Source organism: Salmo salar, chromosome ssa01, assembly GCF_905237065.1.
Source record: "Salmo salar chromosome ssa01, Ssal_v3.1, whole genome shotgun sequence".
In the NCBI taxonomy this organism is placed as follows: Eukaryota; Metazoa; Chordata; class Actinopteri; order Salmoniformes; family Salmonidae; genus Salmo; species Salmo salar.
In genome coordinates, this window is record NC_059442.1 from 144,755,325 (window position 1) to 144,778,315 (window position 22,991).

Below are 22,991 nucleotides of genomic sequence, written 5' to 3' on the forward strand. Positions count from 1 at the left end.
GTTGTTCGCCTATTGAAATTGAACTTCAGTTCATTAAAATAAATAGCTAGCCAGCTACTTAACCCTGTTGCCCAAAGCTAACGTTATAAGCAGCCAGCTAGCTTCATCTGGGTAGTGACGCTCGACCGGACCGGGTTATGTGTTGTGAAGCTAGCCACAATAAGGATTAGGCGCAATAGTGGAATTTGTGGTTTACCTTCAAAATAAAAGTATGTCATTGACAGTGATGCAAATTAATACAAATAGTTGAATTATGCCATACTTTTATTTTGAAGGCTAACCACAAAGTCCACTATTGTGGCTAATCCTTATTGTGGCTAGCTTCACATAGATGGGTCCGACCACCATTAATCAAATAAGAACTGTCTTATAAATTAGGGTTATTTTAGATGACACCTAGCTATTTAGTTAGCTAGCAAACTATAGCTACTGAAACAGATTGTCATTTTGCTATGTTTTTGGGGAAGAACATTGTTTGCATCCATAAGCTATCTAGCTTTTTTTTATGACCAGCACTGTAGGTGTGTGAGACAACTTTACCAGCATCATATCATACGTATCGATGAATCGTTGTGACATATGAAATGCGAGTGATAGTGTAATCAATGTGTAATAACTATGTAAAAAATTAATGAACACGTTAAAGTATTATGTGACGTGCAGTCATATTCAGGTCCTGATTGGTTAACAAGCTTATTTGACACGTCAAATATAATTATTTGACACGCATAGACCCAAACGGTGTTCCATCGAAATCCTGGTTGAGAATGAAATGACTGAACAACGAAACAGCACAGCAAGTAAGTGAAAAAAATATGTTTTGATTATGTTTTACTGGTAATGGGGACATACGGAAATGCCAACAAAATAACTTTTTTTTGTGTGTGTGTGTGACCTTTTATTTAACAAGGCAAGTCAGTTAAGAACAAATTCTTATTTACAATGACGGCCTGGACGACACTGGACCAATTGTGCGCCGCCCTATGGGACTCCCAATCACAGCCGGATGTGATACAGCCAAGATTTGAACCAGGGACTGTAGTGACGCCTCTTGCACTGAGATGCAGTGCCTTAGACCGCTGCGTCCATGTGTGTGTGTGTGTGTTAACTATTTAACTGTACTAGAATGCTTAAAAGGCCGCTAAAATGTTAAATATCAGTTATCGGTATCAGGTTTTTTGACAAGGCAAATATCGGATATCAGTATCGACCAAAAATGTCATATCGGTGCTGATGTTTAGGCCGAGGTAGGTATAGTTATTTTGTGTGCTCTAGGGCACATTCATGGTCCTGGCAACTGGATCTTTTTGGAACACCATTATTTTTGTCTTACTGAGTTTTACTGTCAGGGCCCAGGTCTGACAGAATCTGTGCAGAAGATCTAGGTGCTCCTGTAGGCCCTCCTTGGTTGGGAACAGAAGCACCAGATCATCCGAGTCTAGTAGGGTGAGGCCGGGTGCTGCAGAATGTTCTATTGTTAAAGAGGATGGGGCTCAAGCTGCCTCCATGTCTCACCCCAGGCCCTGAGGAAAGAAATCTGAACCTCTCTCTCTCTCTTTCTGTCTTTATCCTCCTCTCTCTCTCTCTCCGTAGTGTGGCTCTCCATCAGACAGAGTGGGCCCAGCAGAGGGGGAGACTGATGGCGGCAGCGTGGGTAACTGTCCCTCTGACAAATTGATGGAGGGCAAGCTACTTAAAGGTAAGGCGTGATGAAGACGTGGACACAGATTCACATGTGCGCATACACACACCCGCAACACTCACACATATATACATAAGTACACGCAACATACACAAGGAGGCACAGTTTGTGTGTGCGTGTGGGGGTGGCAAGCGTGCGTGTGAGGTTGGCTGGTTGGTTGGTTGTGTGTGTGTGTGTGTGGCTTAATTTGGAGCTATCAGCTAGTAAATGGCAGTCATGATTAAGTGGCTACAGGCTGTTCATAAAGCGGTCTGGTTGACTGAGGCTCATGTCTGGCCCATGGTAATGACATTAAACCCCCAGCTGTAGATACTCACTCTGTCTGCCTGAGGAAGGTTAATGGTATATGGTAAAAGGAGTGACTGTTACCTCTAACACATTTTCATCTCAAATGACAGCTCGCTTTAATCAAACGCCGCCTCTTCTCTCTTTCATCTCTGCCTTCCTTCCCAGCGTCCTTTGCGCCGATCTGTTTTGCCATCAAAGCCAAAGAAATTGACATGCTGCTGCTGGAGAAGAACCGTGTGCGGCTGGACGACGACTCGGACGATGACCTGGACAAGTTGCTGGGGGAGGAGGGACTGCAGGCCCTCCTAGACGGGGCGGAGATGGTGGTCAGAGAGGTCCCTGCACCCCCCGCCCCCGAGGAGAAGAGACCCACTCTCACCCTGGAGGAGCTGGAGGCTAAACAAGGTAGCTAGCTATTTAATGTCCCAATGTGGCTGCACTTTACATATTAACTTCTCTAGGGCCGGCGGGACGAAATCGTCCCACCTACGTAACAGCCAGTGGAATCCTGTGGCGCGTTATTCAAATACCTTAGAAATGCTATTACTTCAATTTCTCAAACATATGACTATTTTACACCATTTTTAAGACAAGACTCTCGTTAATCTAACCACACTGTCCGATTTCAAAAAGGCTTTACAACGAAAGCAAAACATTAGATTATGTCAGCAGAGTACCCAGCCAGAAATAATCAGACACCCATTTTTCAAGCTAGCATATAATGTCACAAAAACCCAGAAGACAGCTAAATGCAGCACTAACCTTTGATGATCTTCATCAGATGACACACCTAGGACATTATGTTATACAATACATGCATGTTTTGTTCAATCAAGTTCATATTTATATCAAAAAACAGCTTTTTACATTAGCATGTGACGTTCAGAACTAGCATACTAGCAAACTTCCGGTGAATTTACTAAAAATGTACTAAATTACTCACGATAAACGTTCACAAAAAGCATAACAATTATTTTAAGAATTATAGATACAGAACTCCTCTATGCACTCGATATGTCCGATTTTAAAATAGCTTTTCGGTGAAAGCACATTTTGCAATATTCTCAGTAGATAGCCCGGCATCACAGGGCTAGCTATTTAGACACCCAGCAAGTTTAGCACTCACCAAAGTCAGATTTACTATAAGAAAAATGTTATTACCTTTGGTGTTCTTCGTCAGAATGCACTCCCAGGACTTCTACTTCAATAACAAATGTTGGTTTGGTCCCAAATAATCCATCGTTATATCCAAACAGCGGCGTTTTGTTCGTGCGTTCAAGACACTATCCGAAAGGGTAAAGAAGGGTGACGAGCATGGCGCATTTCGTGACAAAAAAATTCTAAATATTCCATTACCGTACTTCGAAGCATGTCAACCGCTGTTTGAAATCAATTTTTATGCCTTTTTTCTCGTAAAAAAGCGATAATATTCCGACCGGGAATCTGCATTTAGGTAAACAGACGAAAGAAAATAAAGCACGGGGTCGACTCGGGCACACGCCTAAGCCCATTGTCCTCTGATCGGCCACTTGCCAAAAGCGTAAATGTGTTTCAGCCTGGGGCTGCCTCGATATCATTCAGCTTTTTCCCGGGCTCTGAGAGCCTATGGGAGCCGTAGGAAGTGTCACGTTACAGCAAAGATCCTCAGTCTTCAATAAAAAGAGCCAAGATGAACAACAACTTGTCAGACAGGCCACTTCCTGTACAGAATCTTCTCAGGTTTTTGCCTGCCATATGAGTTCTGTTATACTCACAGACACCATTCAAACAGTTTTAGAAACTTTAGGGTATTTTCTATCCAAAGCCAATAATTATATGCATATTCTAGTTACTGGGCAGGAGTAGTAACCAGAGTCAGTTGGGTACGTTTTTTATCCGGCCGTGTCAATACTGCCCCCTACCCCCAACAGGTTAAGGAACGTCTTATTTTACTTTACCTAAAAGCTTTTTGAGAATACTCCTCAATTGCCCTGTGTGGCTCAGTTTGTAGAGAATGCAACTTGCAACATCTGAGTTGTGGGTTTAGTCAACCCTGGAGCTGTTCAATACCCAAAAATTATGTATAAAACCACTACTGGATGTCACTTTCAATAAAAACATGTAAATGGCATACACTAACACGGAACCCAAACTGGGTGCGCGCGTGCGCCATCGTGCATAAATTAATTTTGTCCCCCCACACCAAACGCGATCACGACACGCAGGTTAAAATATCAAAACAAACTCTGAACCAATTACATTAATTTGGGGACAGGTCGAAAAGCATTAAACATTTATGGTAATTTAGCTAGCTAGTTTGCACTTGCTAGCTAATTTGTCCTATTTAGCTAGCTTGCTGTTGCTAGCTAATTTGTTCTGGGATATAAACATTGAGTTGTTATTTTACCTGAAATGCACAAGGTCCTCTACTCCGACAATTAATCCACACATAAAACGGTCAACCGAATCATTTCTAGTCATCTCTCCTCTTTCCAGGCTTTTTCTTCTCTGGACTTTATATTGCGATCATAAATTAGGTGCATTACTGCCACCGACCTCGTTCGTCTTTCAGTCACCCACGTGGGTATAACCAATGAGGAGATGGCACGTGGGTACCTGCTTCTATAAACCAATGAGGAGATGGGAGAGGCAGGACTTGCAGCGCAATCTGCGTCACAAATAGAACTGACTTCTATTTTAGCCCTTGGCAATGCAGACGCTCGTTGGCGCACGCGAGCAGTGTGGGTACAATAATTGAATAATATAGATTTCTAAATGTGTTTTTCAACACACGCGACGCGAGCGTTGTAGTCAGGGTATGAGTGTACAACACATCAGGAACACCTTCCTAATATTGAGTTGCACCCTCTTTTTCCCTCAGAACAGCCTTAATTTGTCAGGGCATGGGCTCTATAAGGTGTCGAATACGTTGCTGGCCCATGTTGACTCCAATGCTTCCAACAGTTGTGTCAAGTTGGCTGGATGTTCTTTGGGTGGTGGACCATTCTTGATACACTCGGTACACTGTTGAGCATGAAAAACCCAGCAACATTGCAGTTCTTGACACACTCAAACCGGTACACCTGGCACCTACTATAGCCTTCCCTGTAGCTCAGTTGGTAGAGCATGGTGTTTGCAACGCCAGGGTTGTGGGTTCGATTCCCACGGGGGGCCAGCACAGAAAAAAAAAAGATTATGAAATGTATGCATTCAATCCTGTTAATCGCTCTGGATAAGAGCGTCTGCTAAATGACTAAAACGTAAACGTACTGCCATACCCTGTTCAAAGGCACTTAAATCTTTTGTCTTGCCCATTCACCCTCTGAATGGCACAAATACACCAATCCATGTCTCAAGCTTAAAAATCCTTCTTTAACCTGTCCCCTTCATCTACACTGATTGAAGTGGATTTAACAGGTGAAATCAATAAGGGATCATAGTTTTCACCTGGTGAGTCTGTCATGGAAGGAGCAGGTGTTCCTAATGGTTTGTATACTCAGTGTATATTGTTTTATATTATAAAAGTTGGTCAACTGAAGTGTCATACTGTAGTTTGTGCACCTGAATGATAAATATAAAGGGAACAAAGACTGACGTGTGAATGGCCTGTACTAGTCAGCCTGTCTGTGTGCTGGCTTGCTGTCTCAGTAGGGAAGAAGTCCAGCAACTCTTTGAGGACAGTGGAAGTTGATAAAAATGCTTGTTAAAACCAACACGTTCCGAAGGCTACTGCATTTTTAACAACTTCCACTGTCCTCCAAGAGCTGCTGAATTTCCTCTTCACTTCACTTTGCTTCTCTATTCATGCACCTGATATGTTAAATGACGTAGAGAGGGCCCCGTCCTCTGATGATCAGCAGGTCAGCTAGCTCAATCACCTCACCGTCCTCACCCACCTCAGGCTCTGAATGTCATTACTGGTCTCTCTTTCTCTCTCTCTCGCTCTCTCCCTCTCTTTCTCTCTCTATCTTTCTCTGGTAATATGGCTCTGCTCGCTGGGAGGGCAGCGGGCGGACTTGGAAAGACATCGCTCTATCAAATACACATGCACACTTTGCCTTTTTGCTGGAGGTCAGACGAGCCGTGGGAGGGAGGGAGGGAGGGAGAGAGAGAGAGCGAGCTTCCAGGAAGGGCGTAGGAACAAATTGGAAACAGTTAACCACAGTCGTATTTCTCACCATGGCTTAGCCCATAATGGAAATATAAAGTGCGTTCGGAAAGTATATAGACCCCTTTTTCTACATTTTGTTACCTTACTGCCTTTCTCTAAAATTGATTAAATCATTTTTTTGTCTCATCAATCTACACACAATTACCCCATAATGACAAAGCAAAAACGTATTTTTTGGGGGGTACATTTTTTTATTATTTTTTTTTTTAAGTGTTCAGACGCTTTACTCAGTACTTTGTTGAAGCACCTTTGGCGGCGATTATAGCCTCGACTCCTTGGGTATGACGCTACAAGCTTGGCACACCTGTTATTGTATTTAGGCCTACCGTAAATTCCGGACTATAAGCCGCAACTTTTTTCCCAGCTTTGAACCTCGCGGCTTAAACAATGACGCGGCTAATATATGGATTTTTCCCGCTTTCAAAATGTTTTTCTCCAAAAAAACACATTCTGTGACGTGCTCAGTTTTTTGGCGGCATGAAGCTTTCATTAGACCAATGAGATTGCCGAACGGGTTATGGTCAAACAACTTTTTTGTTTACTGTTTAGATTAAATCGAGTGCTCTCAAACTTCCCATCATTCTGATTACGGTAGTAATTTTGTCACCCTCATCATGGCAAAGACACGGAGAAATGCATACGATGCAGCTTTCAAGTTGAAGGCGATTGATCTGGCTGTTGGAAAAGGAAATAGAGCTGCTACACGGGAGCTTGGTCTTAATGAGTCGATGATAAGATGTTGGAAACAGCAGCGTGAGGAATTGACTCAGTGCAAAAATATAACTAAAGCTTACTGCCAATTTTTTATTTTTTGTTACAAGCCGTGTTTCGTTAAAACCTATTTATTTTTGTTACAAGCCGTGTTTCGTTAAAGCCTATTTATTTTTGTTACAAGCCGTGTTTCGTTAAAGCCTGTGTAAAGTTAATTTGTTTCAATGTAGCGGTAGGCACCTGCAGCTTATAGACATGTGCGGCTTATTTATGTTAATAAAAAAAAGTGGGTGCGGCTTATATTCAGGTGCGCTTAATAGTCTGGAAATTACGGTCGTTTTAGGTGCTGGTTCAGTCTGACAACACACACACCCAGCCCTAGGGGTCAATAGGAATGGAACATCTGTGTGATTATCTCAGTCAGAGGAGACGCAGGGTAAAGAAAGGGCCTGGCAAGTGAAATGAATTGCTGTGTGACAGGGATGCTGTCACTCAGTTAGATTAAAGGGGGTATTAATCACAGACGGGAAACCTAATCTGTAATAATGGATCATCAAGGACGACAACCACCCGAGCCACTACCTGTTCACCCTGCTTCCATCCGGAAGGCGAGGTCAGTACAGGTGCATCAGAGCTGGGACAGAGAGATTTGAAAAACAGCTTCTATCTCAAGGCCATCAGACTGTTAAACAGCCACCACTAGCACAGAGAGGAGGCTGCCTACATACAGACTTGATGTCATTGGCCACTTTTTAATAAATGGAACACTAGTCACTTTAATAATGCCACTTAGAATGTTTACATATCTCGCATTACTCATCTCATATGGATATACTGTATCCTTCACTATCTATTCTTAGCCGCTCTGTCACTGCTCATCCATATATTTTATACTTACAGTTGATGTCGGAAATTTACATACACCTTAGCCATATACATTTAATCTCAGTTTTTCACAGTTCCTGACATTTAATCCTAGTAAAAATTCCCTGTCTTAGGTCAGTTAGGATCACCACTTTATTTTGGAATGTGAAATGGCAGAATAATAGTAGAGTTATTTATTTCAGCTTTTATTTCTTTCATCACATTCCCAGTGGGTCAGAAGTTGACATACACTCAATTAATATTTGGTAGCATTGCCTTTAAATTGTTTTACTTGGGTCAAACTTTTCGGGTAGCCTTCCACAAGCTTCCCACAATAAGATGGGTGAATTTTGGCCCATTCCTTCTGACAGAGCTGGTGTAACTGAGTCTGGTTTGTAGGCCTCCTTGCTCGCACACGCTTTTTAAGATCTGCCCACACATTTTCTATAGGATTGAGGTCAGGGCTTTGTGATGGCCACTCCAATACCTTGACTTTGTTGTCCTTAAGCAATTTTGCCACAACTTTGGAAGTTTGCTTGGGACCATTGTCCCTTTGGAAGACCCATTTGTGACCAAGCTTTAACTTCCTGACTGATGTCTTGAGATGTTGCTTCAATATATCCACATAATTTTCCTTTCTCATGATGCCATCTATTTTGTGAAGTGCACCAGTCCTTCCTGCAGCAAAGCACCCCCACAACATGATGCTGCCACCCCTGTTCTTCACAGTTGGGATGGTGTTCTGTAGCTTGCAAGCCTCCCCCTTTTTCCTCCTAACATAACGATGGTCATTATGGCCAAACGTCAGACCAGAGGACATTTCTCCAAAAGGTACGATCTTTGTCCCCATGTGTAGTTTGTAGCCGTAGTTTGTAGTTTGGCTTTTATATGGCGGTTCTGGAGCAGTGGCTTCTTCCTTGCTAAGCGGCCTTTCAGGTTATGTCGATATAGGACTCGTTTTAATGTGGATATAGATACTTTTGTAACTGTTTCCTCCAGCATCTTCACAAGGTCCTTTGCTGTTGTTCTGGGATTGACTTGCACTTTTTGCACCAAAGTACGTTAATCTCTAGGAGACAGAACACGTCTCCTTCCTGAGCGGTATGATGGCTGCTTGGTCCCACGGGGTTTATACTTGCGTACTATTGTTTGTACAGATGAACGTGGTACCTTCAGGCGTTTGGAAATTGCTCCCCAGGGTGTACCAGACTTGTGGAGGTCTACAATTTTCTTTCTGAGGTCTTGGCTGATTTCTTTTGATTTTCCCATGATGTCAAGCAAAGAGGCACTGAGTTTGAAGGTAGGCCTTGAAATACATCCACAGGTACACCTCCAATTGACTCGATGACATCATTTTCTGGAATTTTCCAAGCTGTTTAGAAGCACAGTCAACTTAGTATATGTAAACTTCTGACCCACTGGAATTGTGATACAGTGAATTATAAGTGAAATAATCTGTCTGTAAACAATTGTTGGAAAAATTACTTGTGTCATGCACAAAGTAGATGTCCTAACCGACTTGCCAAAACTATAGTTTGTTAACAAGACATTTGTGGAGTGGTTGAAAAACAAGTTTTAATTAAGTTTTAAATGACTACAACCTAAGTGTATGTAAACTTACGACTTCAACTGTATATATTCTCATCACATTCCTTTACTAGATTGTGTGTATTAGGTTTTGTTGTGGAATTGTTACATATTACCTGTTAGATAATTCTGCACTGTCGGATCTCGAAGCATAAGCATTTCGCTCCACTCACAATAACATCTGCGACCATTAACATTTGATTTGATTTGATGGATTGTAAAACGATCACACAGGCAGCCTGTGATTACCGATGGTGGGATTCAACAAACAGTAGACAATCCCTGTGTGTCTTATGTGTGTGTGGGTCCATTTAGCAGACAGCATTGGGTGTGTCAGCACACACTCTGTATCATGACCAATGATTCAGACAGACCACCTCAATTGTTCTTTACTGAAAGCCCTAAGCCTGTGCTGTTATTGAGTGAGACCAGTGGCAGCTCTCATTACTAAAGAGTGTGTGTGGTCGTGCATTGACGTGTGCGTATGCTGTCTGTCTAATCTGCCATTAGGTCCTTTGTTACTTATGCCGTTCTGAAGTAACATTTACAACAAAAATAATAATTTGTTCCATCATCCTCCCTTAGTAGTGTTGTAAACAATAGCATGAATAGTTTTACTGATGGCAGGCTCAGACTGAAACCAAAATGTATTTATTTTAAAGCAGAGCCAGTGATTTGATTGCTAAAGCACTTAAGTGGCCAAAGGACCCCACTGATTGGGGCGTCTCTCACACACACAGACTGAACAGCTCTGTCTGTCTGTCTCCCTGCCTGTCTGTCTCGCTCCTCTTTTCTTTTTTTATGTTTCTCTTCGTCACTGTCTTCTCAGTCTTTCACTCACTCCATCCATCTCACTTCTTGTTTCTCCTCCATCTTTCAATGTATACTCTTTCTAAGTTGCTTGCTCTCTCTCTGTCTCTCTCAATTCAATTCAAGGGGCTTTATTGGCATGGGAAATATGTTTACATTACCAAAGCAAGTGAAATGGATAAACAAAAGTGAAATGAAAAAAAAGTTAACATTAAATATTACTCACACAAGTTCCAAAAGAATAGACTTTTAAAATGTCATTATGTCTGTATATACAGTGTTATAGCGATGCGCATCTCTCTCTTCACTCTCTCCGTATTAAGTGAGTGGGAGTCTACCATAGAGTGGTATAGTATATGTAAGGTCTCTGTCACATTTGTTGGTGCAGTAATGTTAGTTCTGTTCCTGATGTGTTCACACTAAGCCTCAAATGATTCACCTATGATTCGCGGCCAGCCTATTTATAGAAAGAAGTCCGTATTCACCCCCTATGGTTGTGTAATATAATGACTTGTTTTCTAGCTCTCCCTGTGCGTTTTCGATGAACAGACTAGGGAAGATTGCAGAGGATGATCACAGACAGACAGTAAATTGAGCTATTGTATTGTCAGGCTGGGCAATTTAACCCCTCGCTGCAGTCGATGCCCAGGGTCCACGTTAATATAGTCATCATTTGTTCCTGTCTCATCTATTTCTCCCCATTCTCTCCTTGTCGTCTCTCCGTCATTGAACAGTTAGGTTGAGCTGTGTCTACAGAGAGGAATGTAATCAGACACTATTTGCAGATGATGGCACTAGACCATAATAGCTTATTTCCCTGTTAAACACTAAAGTGCCATTCACACTACATCTGCCCTCCACTATAGCCTATATATCCACAAACTTTACCTTGGAGGTGAGGGTCTGGGAATGGTGAGCTGAAATGTGACCATACACTTCAATACATTTGTCTACTCTTTCTCAAACAGTGTCTTATCCCTTCCCATCCTATGCCCCTTACTTCATTGCGGTGTTAATGTCTACAATATGTACCTAAACCACTCTGTCTCCCTTCCTCTGCCTGCGTCTTCATCACTCTCTTCCTCTCCCTCTACTGCCTCCGCTTTCGTTTGCTAATCTGCCGCCCCCAGCCCTGCTTTCTTGTCTGCCCTCCTCCACTCTCCCCCGTTCCATTTGATCCTCCACTGCCCCTCGTTCTCCCCCCTGCTCTCATCTCTTCCTCCCCCCGTATTTTCTCTCCTCATCTGCTCTGTGTCGATCTCCTCCCCAGCCAAGCTCCAGCTGAGCCTCACAGTACAGTAGCTTTTCTCTTTCACACCTAGACACACAAGGGAATCCCTCGCTCTCAGCACATCCCTGACCCCTTCTCTCTCCCGGACTCTCCCTCTTAACAGTAAATACTCCACTCTCTCTGTCTCCCGACATCCAAGCAGAATCTCTGATGAATCTATATCTGACCTTTTCCTCTCTCCTAACAGAAACTATGATTCCGGTGTATCAGATATCAGACCCCCCTCTCACTCTCCACCCATGCAGAAGCTAGGATGTCAATATATACTATAACTCACCTCGCTCTCGCTCTCTGCCAATTCAATTCAAAGGACTTTATTGGCATGGGAAACTTACAGTGCATTTAGGAAAGTACTCAGACCTTTTGACTTTTTCCACATTTTGTTACATTACAGCCTTATTCTAAAATGTGTTAAATCGTTTTTTTCCCTCATCTACACACAATACCCCATAATGACAAAGCAAAAAACTTTTTTTTTGTGTGTGTTTTTGTTACCCAAATGTATTTAAAATAAAAAACATAAATATCACATTTTACATACCGTAAATTCCGGACTATAAGCCGCAACTTTTTTCCCACGCTTTGAACCCCGCGGCTTAAACAATGACGCGGCTAATATATGGATTTTAATAAATGGATATATGGATTTTTCCCGCTTTCAATTTTTTTCTCTCCAAAAAAACATTCTGTGACTTGCTCAGTTTTTTGGCAGCATGACGCTTTCATTAGACCGATGAAATTGCCGAACAGGTTACGGTCAAACAACTTTTTTGTTTACTGTTTAGATTAAATCGAGCACTCTCAAACTTCCCATCATTCTGATTACGGTAGTCATTTTGTCACCCTCATCATGGCAAAGACACGGAGAAATACATATGATGCAGCTTTCAAGTTGAAGGCGATTGATCTGGCTGTTGGAAAAGGAAATAGAGCTGCTGCACGGGAGCTTGGTCTTAATGAGTTGATGATAAGACGTTGGAAACAGCACCGTGAGGAATTGACTCAGTGCAAAAAGACAACTAAAGCTTACTGCAATTATTTTTTTTTTTTTACAAGCCGTGTTTCGTTAAAGCCTATTTATTTTTGTTACAAGCCATGTTTCATTGAAGCCTGTGTAAAGTTCATTTGTTTCACCTGCAGCTTATAGACATGTTCAAAATAATATATTTTTTTAAATTCAGTGGGTGCGGCTTATATTCAGGTGCGCTTAATAGTCTGGAAATTACGGTAAGTATTCAGACCCTTTACTCAGTACTTTGTTGAAGCACCTTTGACAGTGATTACAGCCTCAAGTCTCCTTGGGTATGACGCTACAAGCTTGGCACACCTGTATTTGGGGAGTTTCTCCCATTCTTCTCTGCAGATCCTCTCAAGCTCTATCAGGTTTGTATGGGGAGCATCACTGCACAGGTATTTTCAGGTCTCTCCAGAGATGGGTTTCAAGTCCGGGCTCTGGCTGGGCCAGTCAAGGACATTCAGAGACTTGTCCCGAGGCCACTCCTGCATTGTCTTGGCTGTGTGCTTAGGGTTGTTGTCCTGTTGGAAGGTGAACCTTCGCCCCAGTCTGAGGTCCTGAGCGCTCTGGAGCAGGTTTTCATCAAGGATCTCTTTTCTCTGTTAATCTTTCCCTCGATCCTGACTAGTCTCCCAGTCCCTGCCGCTGAAAAACATCCCCACAGCATGATGCTTCCACCACCATGCTTCACCATAGGGACGGTGCCAGGTTTCTTCCAGACATGACGCTTGGCATTCAGGCCAAAGAGTTCAATCTTGGTTTATCAGACCAGAGAATCTTGTTTCTCATGGTCTGAGAGTCTTTAGGTGCCTTTTGGCAAACTCCAAGCAGGTTGTCATGTTCCTTTTACTGAGGAGTGGCTTCCGTCTGGCCACTCTACCATAAAGGCCTGATTGGTTGTCCTTCTGGAAGGTTCTCCCATCTCCACAGAGGAAATCTGGAGTTATGTCAGAGTGACCATCGGGTCAGCACTAGGAAGAGTCTTGGTGGTTCCAAACTTCTTCCATTTAATAATGATGGAGGCCACTGTGTTTTTGGGGACCTTCAATGTTGCAGAAATGTTTTGGTACCCTTCCCCAGATCTGTGCCTCAACACAATCCTGTCTCGGCACTCTCTCTACGGACAATTCCTTCGACCATGTGGCTTGGTTTTTTGCTCTGACTTGCACTGTCAACTGTGGGACCTTATCTAGACAGTTGTGTGCCTTTCCAAATCATGTCCAATCAATTGAATTTAACAGTCAAGTTGTAGAAACATCTCAAGGATCATCAATGGAAACAGCATGCAGCATATGTCCACATATTCTAAGTCAGAACCGTTCAGAGTAGTGATGCTAGTCGGGCGGGCGGGTTCTGGCAGCAATCGGTTGAAGAGGATGCATTTAGTTTTACTAGCAGTTGGAGGCCACGGAAGGAGTGTTGTATGGCATTGAAGCTCGTTTGGAGTTTTGTTAAGTGTCCAAGGAAGGGCCAGATGTATACAGAATGGTGTCGTCTGCATAGAGGTGGATCAAAGAATCACCAGCAGCAAGAGTGACATCATTGATGTATACAGAGAAAAGAGTCGGCCCGAGAATTGAACCCTGTGGCACCCCCATAGAGACTGCCAGAGGTCCGGACAACAGGCCCTCAGATTTGACACACTGAACTCTGTCTGAGAAGTAGTTGGTGAACCAGGCAAGGCAGTAATTTGAGAAACCAAGGCTATTGAGTCTGCCGATAAGAATGTGGTGATTGATGGAGTCGAAAGCCTTGGCCAGGTCGATGGAAAGGGCTGCACAGGACTTTCTTTTATCAATGGTGGTTATGATATTCTTTGGGACCTTGAGCATGGCTGAGGTGCACCCATGACCATCTCGGAAACCAGATTGCATAGTGGAGAAGGTACGGTGGGTTTCGAAATGGTTGGTGATCTGTTTGTTAACTTGGCTTTCGAAGACTTTAGAATGGCAGGGCAGGATGGATATAGGTCTATAACAGTTTGGGTCTAGAGTTTCTCCCCCTTTGAAGAGGGGGATGACCGCGGCAGCTTTCCGATCTTTAGGGATTGCAACAATTTCTGCAAATAATTTTAGAGAGGGTCCAGATTGTCTAACCCAGCTGATTTGTAGGGGTCCAGATTTTGCAGCTCTTTCAGAACATCAGCTATCTGGATTTTGGTGAAGGAGAAGCGAAGGGGTGCAGTGCTGTTGGCCAGGGTAGGGGTAGCCAGGTGGAAGCATGGCCAGCCGTAGAAAAATGCTTATTGAAATAATCGATTATTGTAGATTTATCGGAGGTGCTTTTATTCTCCATGGACTTTACGGTGTCCCAAAACTCTTTGGAATTAGTGCTACAGGATGCAAATTTCTGTTTGAAACAGCTAGCCTTAGCTTTCCTAACTGACTGTGTATTTTGGTTCCTGACTTCCCTGAAAAGTTGCATATCTATCATATTTATATATTTTGCTCCTTTGCACCCCATTATTTATATTTGTACTTTGCACTTTCTTCTACTACAAATCTACCATTCCAGTGTTTTACTTGCTATATTGTATTTACTTTGCCACTATGGCCTTTTTGCCTTTACCTCCCTTATCTCACCTCATTTGCTCACATTGTATATAGACTTATTTTTTCTACTGTATTATTGACTGTATGTTTGTTTTACTCCATGTGTAACTCTGTGTTGTCGAACTGCTTTGCTTTATCTTGGCCAGGTCGCAATTGTAAATGAGAACTTGTTCTCAACTTGCCTACCTGGTTAAATAAATACAAAATATCGAGGGGGCTATTCGATGCTAATGCAGTATGCCACATGATGTTTTTGTGCTGGTCAAGGGCAGTCAACTCTAGAGTGAACCAAGGGCTATATCTGTTCTTAGTTCAACATTTTTTGAATGGGGCATGCTTATTTAAGATGATGAGGAAAGCACTTTTAAAGAACAACCAGGCATCCTCTACTGATGGGATGAGGTCAATATACTTCCAGCAAGGTCGATTAGAAAGACCTGCTCGCTGAAGTGTTTTAGGGAGCATTTGACAGGGATAAGGGGTGGTCGTTTGACCGCGGGCCCATTACAGACGAAGGCAATGAGGCAGTGATCGCTGAGATCCTAGTTGAAGACAGCAGAGGTGTATTTAGAGGGCAAGTTGGTCAGGATCATATCTATGAGGGTGCCCATGTTTACGGATTTATGGTTGTACCTGGTAGGTTCCTTGACAATTTGTGTAAGATTGAGGGCATCTAGCTTAGATTGTAAGATGGCCAGGGTGCTAAGCATATCCCAGTTTACGTCACCTAACAGTACGAAGATAGATGGGGGCAATCAATTCACATATGGTGTCCAGGGCACAGCTGGGTGCTGAGGGGGTCTTTAACAAGCGGCAACAGTGAGACTTATTTCTGGAAAAGTGGATTTTTAAAAGTCGATGCTCGAACTGTTTGGGCACAGACCTGGATAGTATGACAGAACTCTGCAGGCTCTCTCTGCAGTAGATTGCAACTCCATCTTGACGTAAAATATTAGAGTTGTGGATGGAAATTTCAGAATTTTTGGTGGCCTTCCTAAGCCAGGATTCAGACACGGCGAGGACATCAGGGTTGGTGGAGTGTGTTAAAGCAGTGAATAAAGCAAATTTAGGGAGGAGGCGTCTGATGTTAACATGCATGAAACCAAGGGTTTTACGGGAACAGAAGGTAACAAATGAGAGCGCCTGGGGAATAGGCGTAAAGCTGGGAGCTACAGGGCCTGGGTTAACCTCTACATCACCAGAGGAGGAATAGGGTACGGCTGAAGGCTATAAGAACTGGTCGTCTAGTGCGTTGGGAACAGAGAATAAAAGGAGCAGATTTCTGGGCGGGGTAGAATATATTCAGGGATTAATGTACAGACAAGGGTATGGTAGGATGTGAGTACAGTGGGGGTAGACCTAGGCATTGAGTGACGATGAGAGAGCTTGCATCTCTGGAGACACCAGTTAAGCCAGGTGAGGTCTCCCCATGTGTGGGGTGTGTGACAAAAGAGCTATCTAAGGCATGTTGAGCTGGTCTAGGGGCTCTGCAGTGAAATAATTCTATAATAATTAACCGAAACAGCAGAAGACAAGGCATATTGACATTAGAGAGAGGCATGTGTAGCCGAGTGATCATAGGGTCCAATGAGCAGCAATAGGTGAGTCAGGGAGCCGTTCAGTAGTCGATACTATGCTAGGCGAGCGGGATGCACTGCGTTCAGAAGCTAGCGGCCGGGGATAGCAGATGGGTCTTCACGACATCGCAATGGAAAAGCCTGTTGAAACCACATTGGACGATTACGTCGGCAGACCAGTCGTGATGGATTGGCAGGGCTCCATTTCGGCAATAAAGGGTCCAGGCCAATTGGCAAAAGAGGTATTGTAGCCCATGAATTAGCAGGTATACCTCTTCGGCTAGCCGGGAGATGGGCCTAGCTCGAGGCTAGCTCAAGGCTAACTGGTGCTTGCTTCGGGACAGAGGCATTAGCCAGCAGTAGCTACTCGGTTGCAGATAGCTGCGATGATCCGGTGTAATGGCCCAGAGCTTGCGGCGGGAATCCGGTAATGTTGTGGAGAAAAGCAGTCTGATATGCTCTGGGTTGATATCGCGTGTTGTGACTGGCAAGTATTGACAGAGCTAAAGCTGGCTGGTGTCCAAGCTAAAGGTGAAGACTGCTAGCTGTGGCTTACAGTTACTACTAGCTAGTAGTTAGGTAGCTCTGATGGAAGTTCCAGTTATAACGTATAAAAATAGCAGATCCGTACCACATTGGGTGAGGTGGGTTGCAGGAAAGTATATTTAGATCGTAGGTGGAAAGTGAGATCAAAAATATATACGAAAGAAAAAGACGAAACCGGCTATTTACATGGGACAAGACAAACGCTCGTCCGACTGCTACGCCATCTTGGATTAATCGAGCTCGACGGACAATTCCTCCGATCTCATGGCTTGGTTTTTGCTCTGACATGCTCTGTCAACTGTGGGACCTTATACAGACAGGTGTGTGCCTTTCCAAATTATGCCCAATCAATTGAATTTAACTCAGGTGGACTCCAATCAAGTTGTATAAACATCTCAAAGATGATCAATGGAAACAGCATGCAGCTGAGCTCAATTTCAAGTCTCATAACAAAATGTCTGAATTCTTATCTAAATAAGGTATCTGTTTTTGTTTTTTTTATACATTTGTAAACATAAAACGAAAAAATAAAATGTTAGGTTGTCATTATGGGATATTGTGCGTAGATTGATGAGGGAAAAAATAAACGGTAAACATTACACTCACAAAAGGCATGTGTTCTCCCCACACTGACTGGGCCATGTCGAACTGGCTGTCCACTGGTCCCTCCACCACTGTATGTTGCTATGATTAAACCCCTCCATCAGTGTCCCGTAGTAAACGGTGCACAGAGCGGACAGAGCATTCCAATGAGAACCAGGCCGACAGAGTGGGGGAGAGGAGTGATCGGCCCTACGTGAGTGTGAAATGGCTTTCCCTTACCGTTCAGCCTGCAACCAACCCTCACTGTGTCTGACCTGCATCTATTTTTGACTGTCAACTTTTAAACCCAATCCCAAACAAATCTATGCAAATAGCATGCTGACATCACTTAGACTTAGCACAAAGCATCATAAAAGTACAATGCGGAAACAGACAGACATCAATAGATTTTGATGACATAAAAAGCAAGTTTTAAGTTCTAAATCATTTTCTCTCTCTCTGTTTGTCTGTAGCCAAGCAGAAACTATTCATCTTTATACTGTACCCGACCTCTCCCTCTAGCCAAGCTGAAGTTGGAGGACCGTCTAGCTGCAGCCGCCAGGGAAAAGCTGGCCCAGGCCTCCAAGGAGTCCAAGGAGAAGCAGCTGCAGGTGGAGAGGAAGAGGAAGGCAGCCCTGTTCCTCCAGACCCTCCGGAACCCCCTCACTGGAGAGCCTGAGACCAGACGGCCCGACGAGACCCCTGCCATGCCTGAGGTATGGAGGCATACACACACACACACACACACTGTGATGGTGACAGTCCCAGTAGCAATATGCCCGGCATAGAGATGGATTTCCTGTTCCTAATGGAGTTTCTTCATCAAGGAGCATATTGTAATTTGCACAGCTGACAGTAATGGACGTGTGTGTGTGTGTAATGTGTGTGTGTGTAATGTGTTTTTTCCGTGTGCGCACGTGTTCAGGACACGATTTACTTTAAGTTACTTTCACACACTTTCCAAGACACCACATCCATTGAGTCTGGAGCACCCAAGCAGGGAAACAAATCATATCATATATCACACACAGCCTGAACAGAGATAAGAGAGATCTGCCCAGAGTTGTGGTCGGTCATTGTGGTCTGCCATATTTAAGTAAGTTGTTGTGGATCAATGAGGGGAGATTTTGTGTTCGGACTATTCTACTGTTGTTACTGCTGCCTGTTGTCTGCTGCCTGGTCTTCAATGACGGACACTGAGCAGTTATTAGATTTCTCTTGCTGTTCCCTGTAGTTAATAACACTTACACCCAGTCGGTGTCTAAACTATGGGTGTGGGTGTGGGTGTGTGTTTGTGCGGACACAGAGTTATGGAGAATACATGGAAAAATGAAAACAAGTCACCGCAATTACGGTGATTGTATCACACACCCCACTCCACCCGCTGAGACACTGTCCCCATTAGCACGAGTGGTGGGGTGTGAAATCTGGAGAATCAGACATTGTTTTCCCAGCCATTGAACGTGTGTAGGCCTAGAGCAGGGACTCTCCAACCCTGTTCCTGGAGAGCTACCGTCCAGTAGGATTTCAGTCCAACCCTGTTTCTGGAGAGCTACCGTCCAGTAGGTTTTCAGTCCAACCCTGTTCCTGTAGAGCTACCGTCCAGTAGGTTTTCAGTCCAACCCTGTTCCTGGAGAGCTACCGTCCAGTAGGTTTTCAGTCCAACCCTGTTCTTGGAGGGTTACCGTCCAGTAGGTTTTCAGTCTAACCCTGTTCTTGGAGGGCTACCGTCCAGTAGGTTTTCAGTCCAACCCTGTTCCTGGAGAGCTACCGTCCAGTAGGTTTTCAGTCCAACCCTGTTCCTGGAGAGCTACCGTCCAGTAGGTTTTCAGTCCAGCCCTGTTCCTGGAGAGCTACCGTCCAGTAGGTTTTCAGTCCAACCCTGTTCTTGGAGGGCTACCGTCCAGTAGCTAATCTAGCGCACCTGATTCTAATAATTAGCTGGTTGATCAGCTGAATCAGGTTAGTTACAACTGGGGTTAGAGCGAAGACATACAGGAGGGTAGCTCTCCAGGAACAGGGTTGGAGAGCCTTGGTCTAGAGGAAGACCTCTTCGTGCCAACATCTCCTGGGATATGCCTTTTCTCCCCACCGAACAGATGAGAAGTTTCTTAGTTCTTTATTGTCTGTGTGAACTTGGCTGCCTGTCGGTCCACTTCCTTCCAAGGTTTCCCCCCACAGGCTTAAGAAAATATATTTACACAGGCATCTGGGAAATATGTATTTTTAGTGCCCTCGTTGTCATAAGTGGATATTGCTGTCTGCATCCTCTAGCTATAATGCATTTCCAATATGAATTTTCCTTTAGATCCCTGGCTCTCCATCTAGGCATTCCCCTTAATTGACGTTTGGTTCGCCACTCCCTCTCTCCCCCTCTCTCTTTCTCTGATACAGCTCCTGTGTGAAGAAACATATTAGTGATTTTTATATCCATCTTTTTAGACCATCTTTATGTTCATTTTTAGTTTCAGTCCCCTCTCCCTGAGATGACAGGCTGTGTCTATCTGTTCTCCCTCCTCCACTCGGACCACCCTGAAGCTAAGTGACCCAACCCGGTCTACCCTCCCGTTCCGTCGTAAGCAGCTAACGGCAGCCCGGCCCAGTGGGGAGTTTACGACTACCCCCGCCACACTCCACCACCCCCCTATTTGTCAGAATTACTCACCGCCGGTGACCTATGGCGCCTGTCTCACAGGTTTTTGCCACTGCAACAAAACCGGGAGCCAGTGGTGAAGCTGGCATCTTGTCGTTTTCCACTGTGAAAAATAAAGCCCTATTTAACTTTCCCATCAAAGCGGCCTATCATGCCTGACTAGCAGAGAGGCTGTGTTCGTACATGAGTACCTGTATTCTTTACTGGCTGCTTTTACAGTGGAGCGGTAGCTTATAAAGCTCTTCTCAGGAGGAGTATATTGAAGCAGGCAATCCCCTGCTAGGATTTCAACCTGCTACTGCTTTGTGACCAGAGCACCTCCACGACACCTGTCGAGTCTTAACCCCCAGTGATAGTTTAAAGATACTGATTGTTGTTTTAGCCTTTGTTTTTGCCAAAGTGTCCAACTTTCCACTTGTTCCCCAAAATTCTCAGGGCTCCGGTTGCTTCTCACCTCACCCTTGTTAGAGAGAGAGAGGGAGAGAGAGAGATTAACAGACTCCGCTGTGTCAAGCGAGACTAAGCCACTTCAAAGTGTAAATAACATTCAAGGAAAGTGTTTGATGTTGGGAGTGTCTGTCCACAGTGGAAATGCTGTTTGTCTGCTCTCTCTTATGTGTGTCCAATGGGTGACATCCCTGTCTGGGGACATGGACAGTCACCTGTTCAGCCAGGTGGCACTGGGAGGTGTCCTGTCATGGCTGTGTCCTCTCTGTCACTCTGGCCAGCTGTGCTGGGAAGGATGTGCTCAGTCTGGACAGGCATCATTAAAGTTAAGGAAAACTAATCATTTTACTTGTAGTGAAGTCACAAGAACAAAGCACCCAGTGCTCTAAAAAATCACTACAAGTAAAATGATTTGTTTTCCTTAACTTTAATGATGCCATAGACTTTGCATGAGTGGCTCAATGAATGACGAACACTACATCTCTTAGAATAGCTGTTCGAGAACACTGCAATGGCACTAATAGCCCTTTCTCCTCGCCAGTGGAACAAATGGTGATTGTTGTCGTTTGAGATCTCCTTGCTGCCAGTCGCTCCTTTATGACAGTTGCTGCTCGGTGTGTTATCGTGTGTGTGTATTGTCTAGTGATTGTGCGTGTTGTGCGTTGTCGTGAGGAGTGGTGACAGTGACGCAGACTTAGTGTTCCATTATGAAGAAGGGGTGACGCTGAAAAAATCAACTCTCTACAGGGCTCGGCAGCAGGAGTACTATCAGCACACAGAAAGAGATTTACATTTATTTTGTGGGGCACCGTTTCATCTGGGGTTAGGGCTGTGATGGGAGCCTGTCAGGAACACAGAGAAATGCTGACTGGCTTTAGCAAGGGACTGCCAGAAGGTGAAATAAAGAGAGAAAGATGAACTTGAATCATATTTTTAAGAAGAGGCTTGTGGTATGAAGTGTGTCTCTGAGGTTAATTCCTGAAAAGAGAACTGGGTGATTGACTTAAATGAGAAGCGTTCTGGAGAGGGAAGAACACAGAGAGAAGAGGTTCTGAATCATAACAGCCATCATTGTGGGAGAGCCAGGGCCAAGGCGGCACGGCCTATGCTAAATGTTAACTCCACAAAAAAAATGTTACTTTTCTTTTTAGACTGCAGAGTGAGTTGGTAGCACGGAAGGAGATTGTGGGTAATAGCCCTGTGTCAATCAAGGACTTTGATTGACATTATTAAATACTTCAAACTTAAGCAGAAATGGAATAAATGACGATCCGGCCACATTCACTCTTGTGCCCTGGCTCCCTCTTCACCTGTTTAGAAACTGAACTCCCCTCTCCGTTGTCTTCAGGTTCATTCGGTTCACACACAAAGGCTTGGTGTCTGTGAGGCACGGCAGTCAAATCAGTCATTTGAGCTGACACTATATACGAACACAGACCTTTTTATCGACACTTTTTTCAGCTAACAGTCCTGCAGCCACCCCAAATTGTTGGAGGAGATTGCTTCTGAAGATGGATTAATTTCCGTGTGAGGGGCTGATATGTGATGCCTTCTGAAATAACTTATTTATACCAATTCATTCGCCACAGCTCTCTTTTTCTGTCTCCTTCTCTCCCCTCTCTCTGTCTTTATCTGCAGCCTGAATACAGTAAACCACAGTCGTATTTCTCCCTTAGCTTAGCCCATAATGGAAATATAAAGTGCATTCGGAAAGTATTCAGACCCCTTGACTTTTTCAATATTTTGCGATGTTACAACCTTAATCTGAGATTGATTAGATAAATGTCTTTCCTTATCAATCTACACACAGTGCCCAATAATGACAAAGCGAAAACAGGTTTTTAGACATTTTTTTAAATGAATAAAAATACAAAATCAGAAATACCTTATTTATATAAATATTCAGAACATTTTCTATGAGACTCGAAATTGAGTTCAGTTGCATCCTGATTCCATTGATCATCCAACAATTGACAGTATGTCATTGCAAAAACCAAGCCATGAGGTCGAAGGAGTTGTCAGTAGAGCTCCAAGACACCAAACAATGTCTGCAGCATTCAATCAATCAATCAAATGTATTTATAAAGCCCTTTTTACATCAGCCTATGTCACAAAGTGCTATACAGAAACCCAGCCTAAAACCACAAACAGCAAGCAATGCAGATGTAGAAGCATGTTGGCTAGGAAAAACTCCATGGAAAGGCAGGAACCTAGGA

General features: G+C 43.8%; 1 protein-coding gene across 1 annotated transcript in view; it reads left to right on the top strand.

Annotated features, from left to right (window-relative positions):
* Positions 1 to 22,991, top strand: part of LOC123728751 (splicing factor, suppressor of white-apricot homolog) — a 129,572-nt gene that overhangs the window by 62,277 nt on the left and 44,304 nt on the right. Inside the window, exons 11-13 of the mRNA XM_045701472.1 lie at positions 1,594 to 1,699; positions 2,156 to 2,395; positions 18,198 to 18,391. Of these exons, the coding sequence (XP_045557428.1) occupies positions 1,594 to 1,699; positions 2,156 to 2,395; positions 18,198 to 18,391 (540 nt within the window). The remainder of the gene's footprint in view (positions 1 to 1,593; positions 1,700 to 2,155; positions 2,396 to 18,197; positions 18,392 to 22,991) is intronic.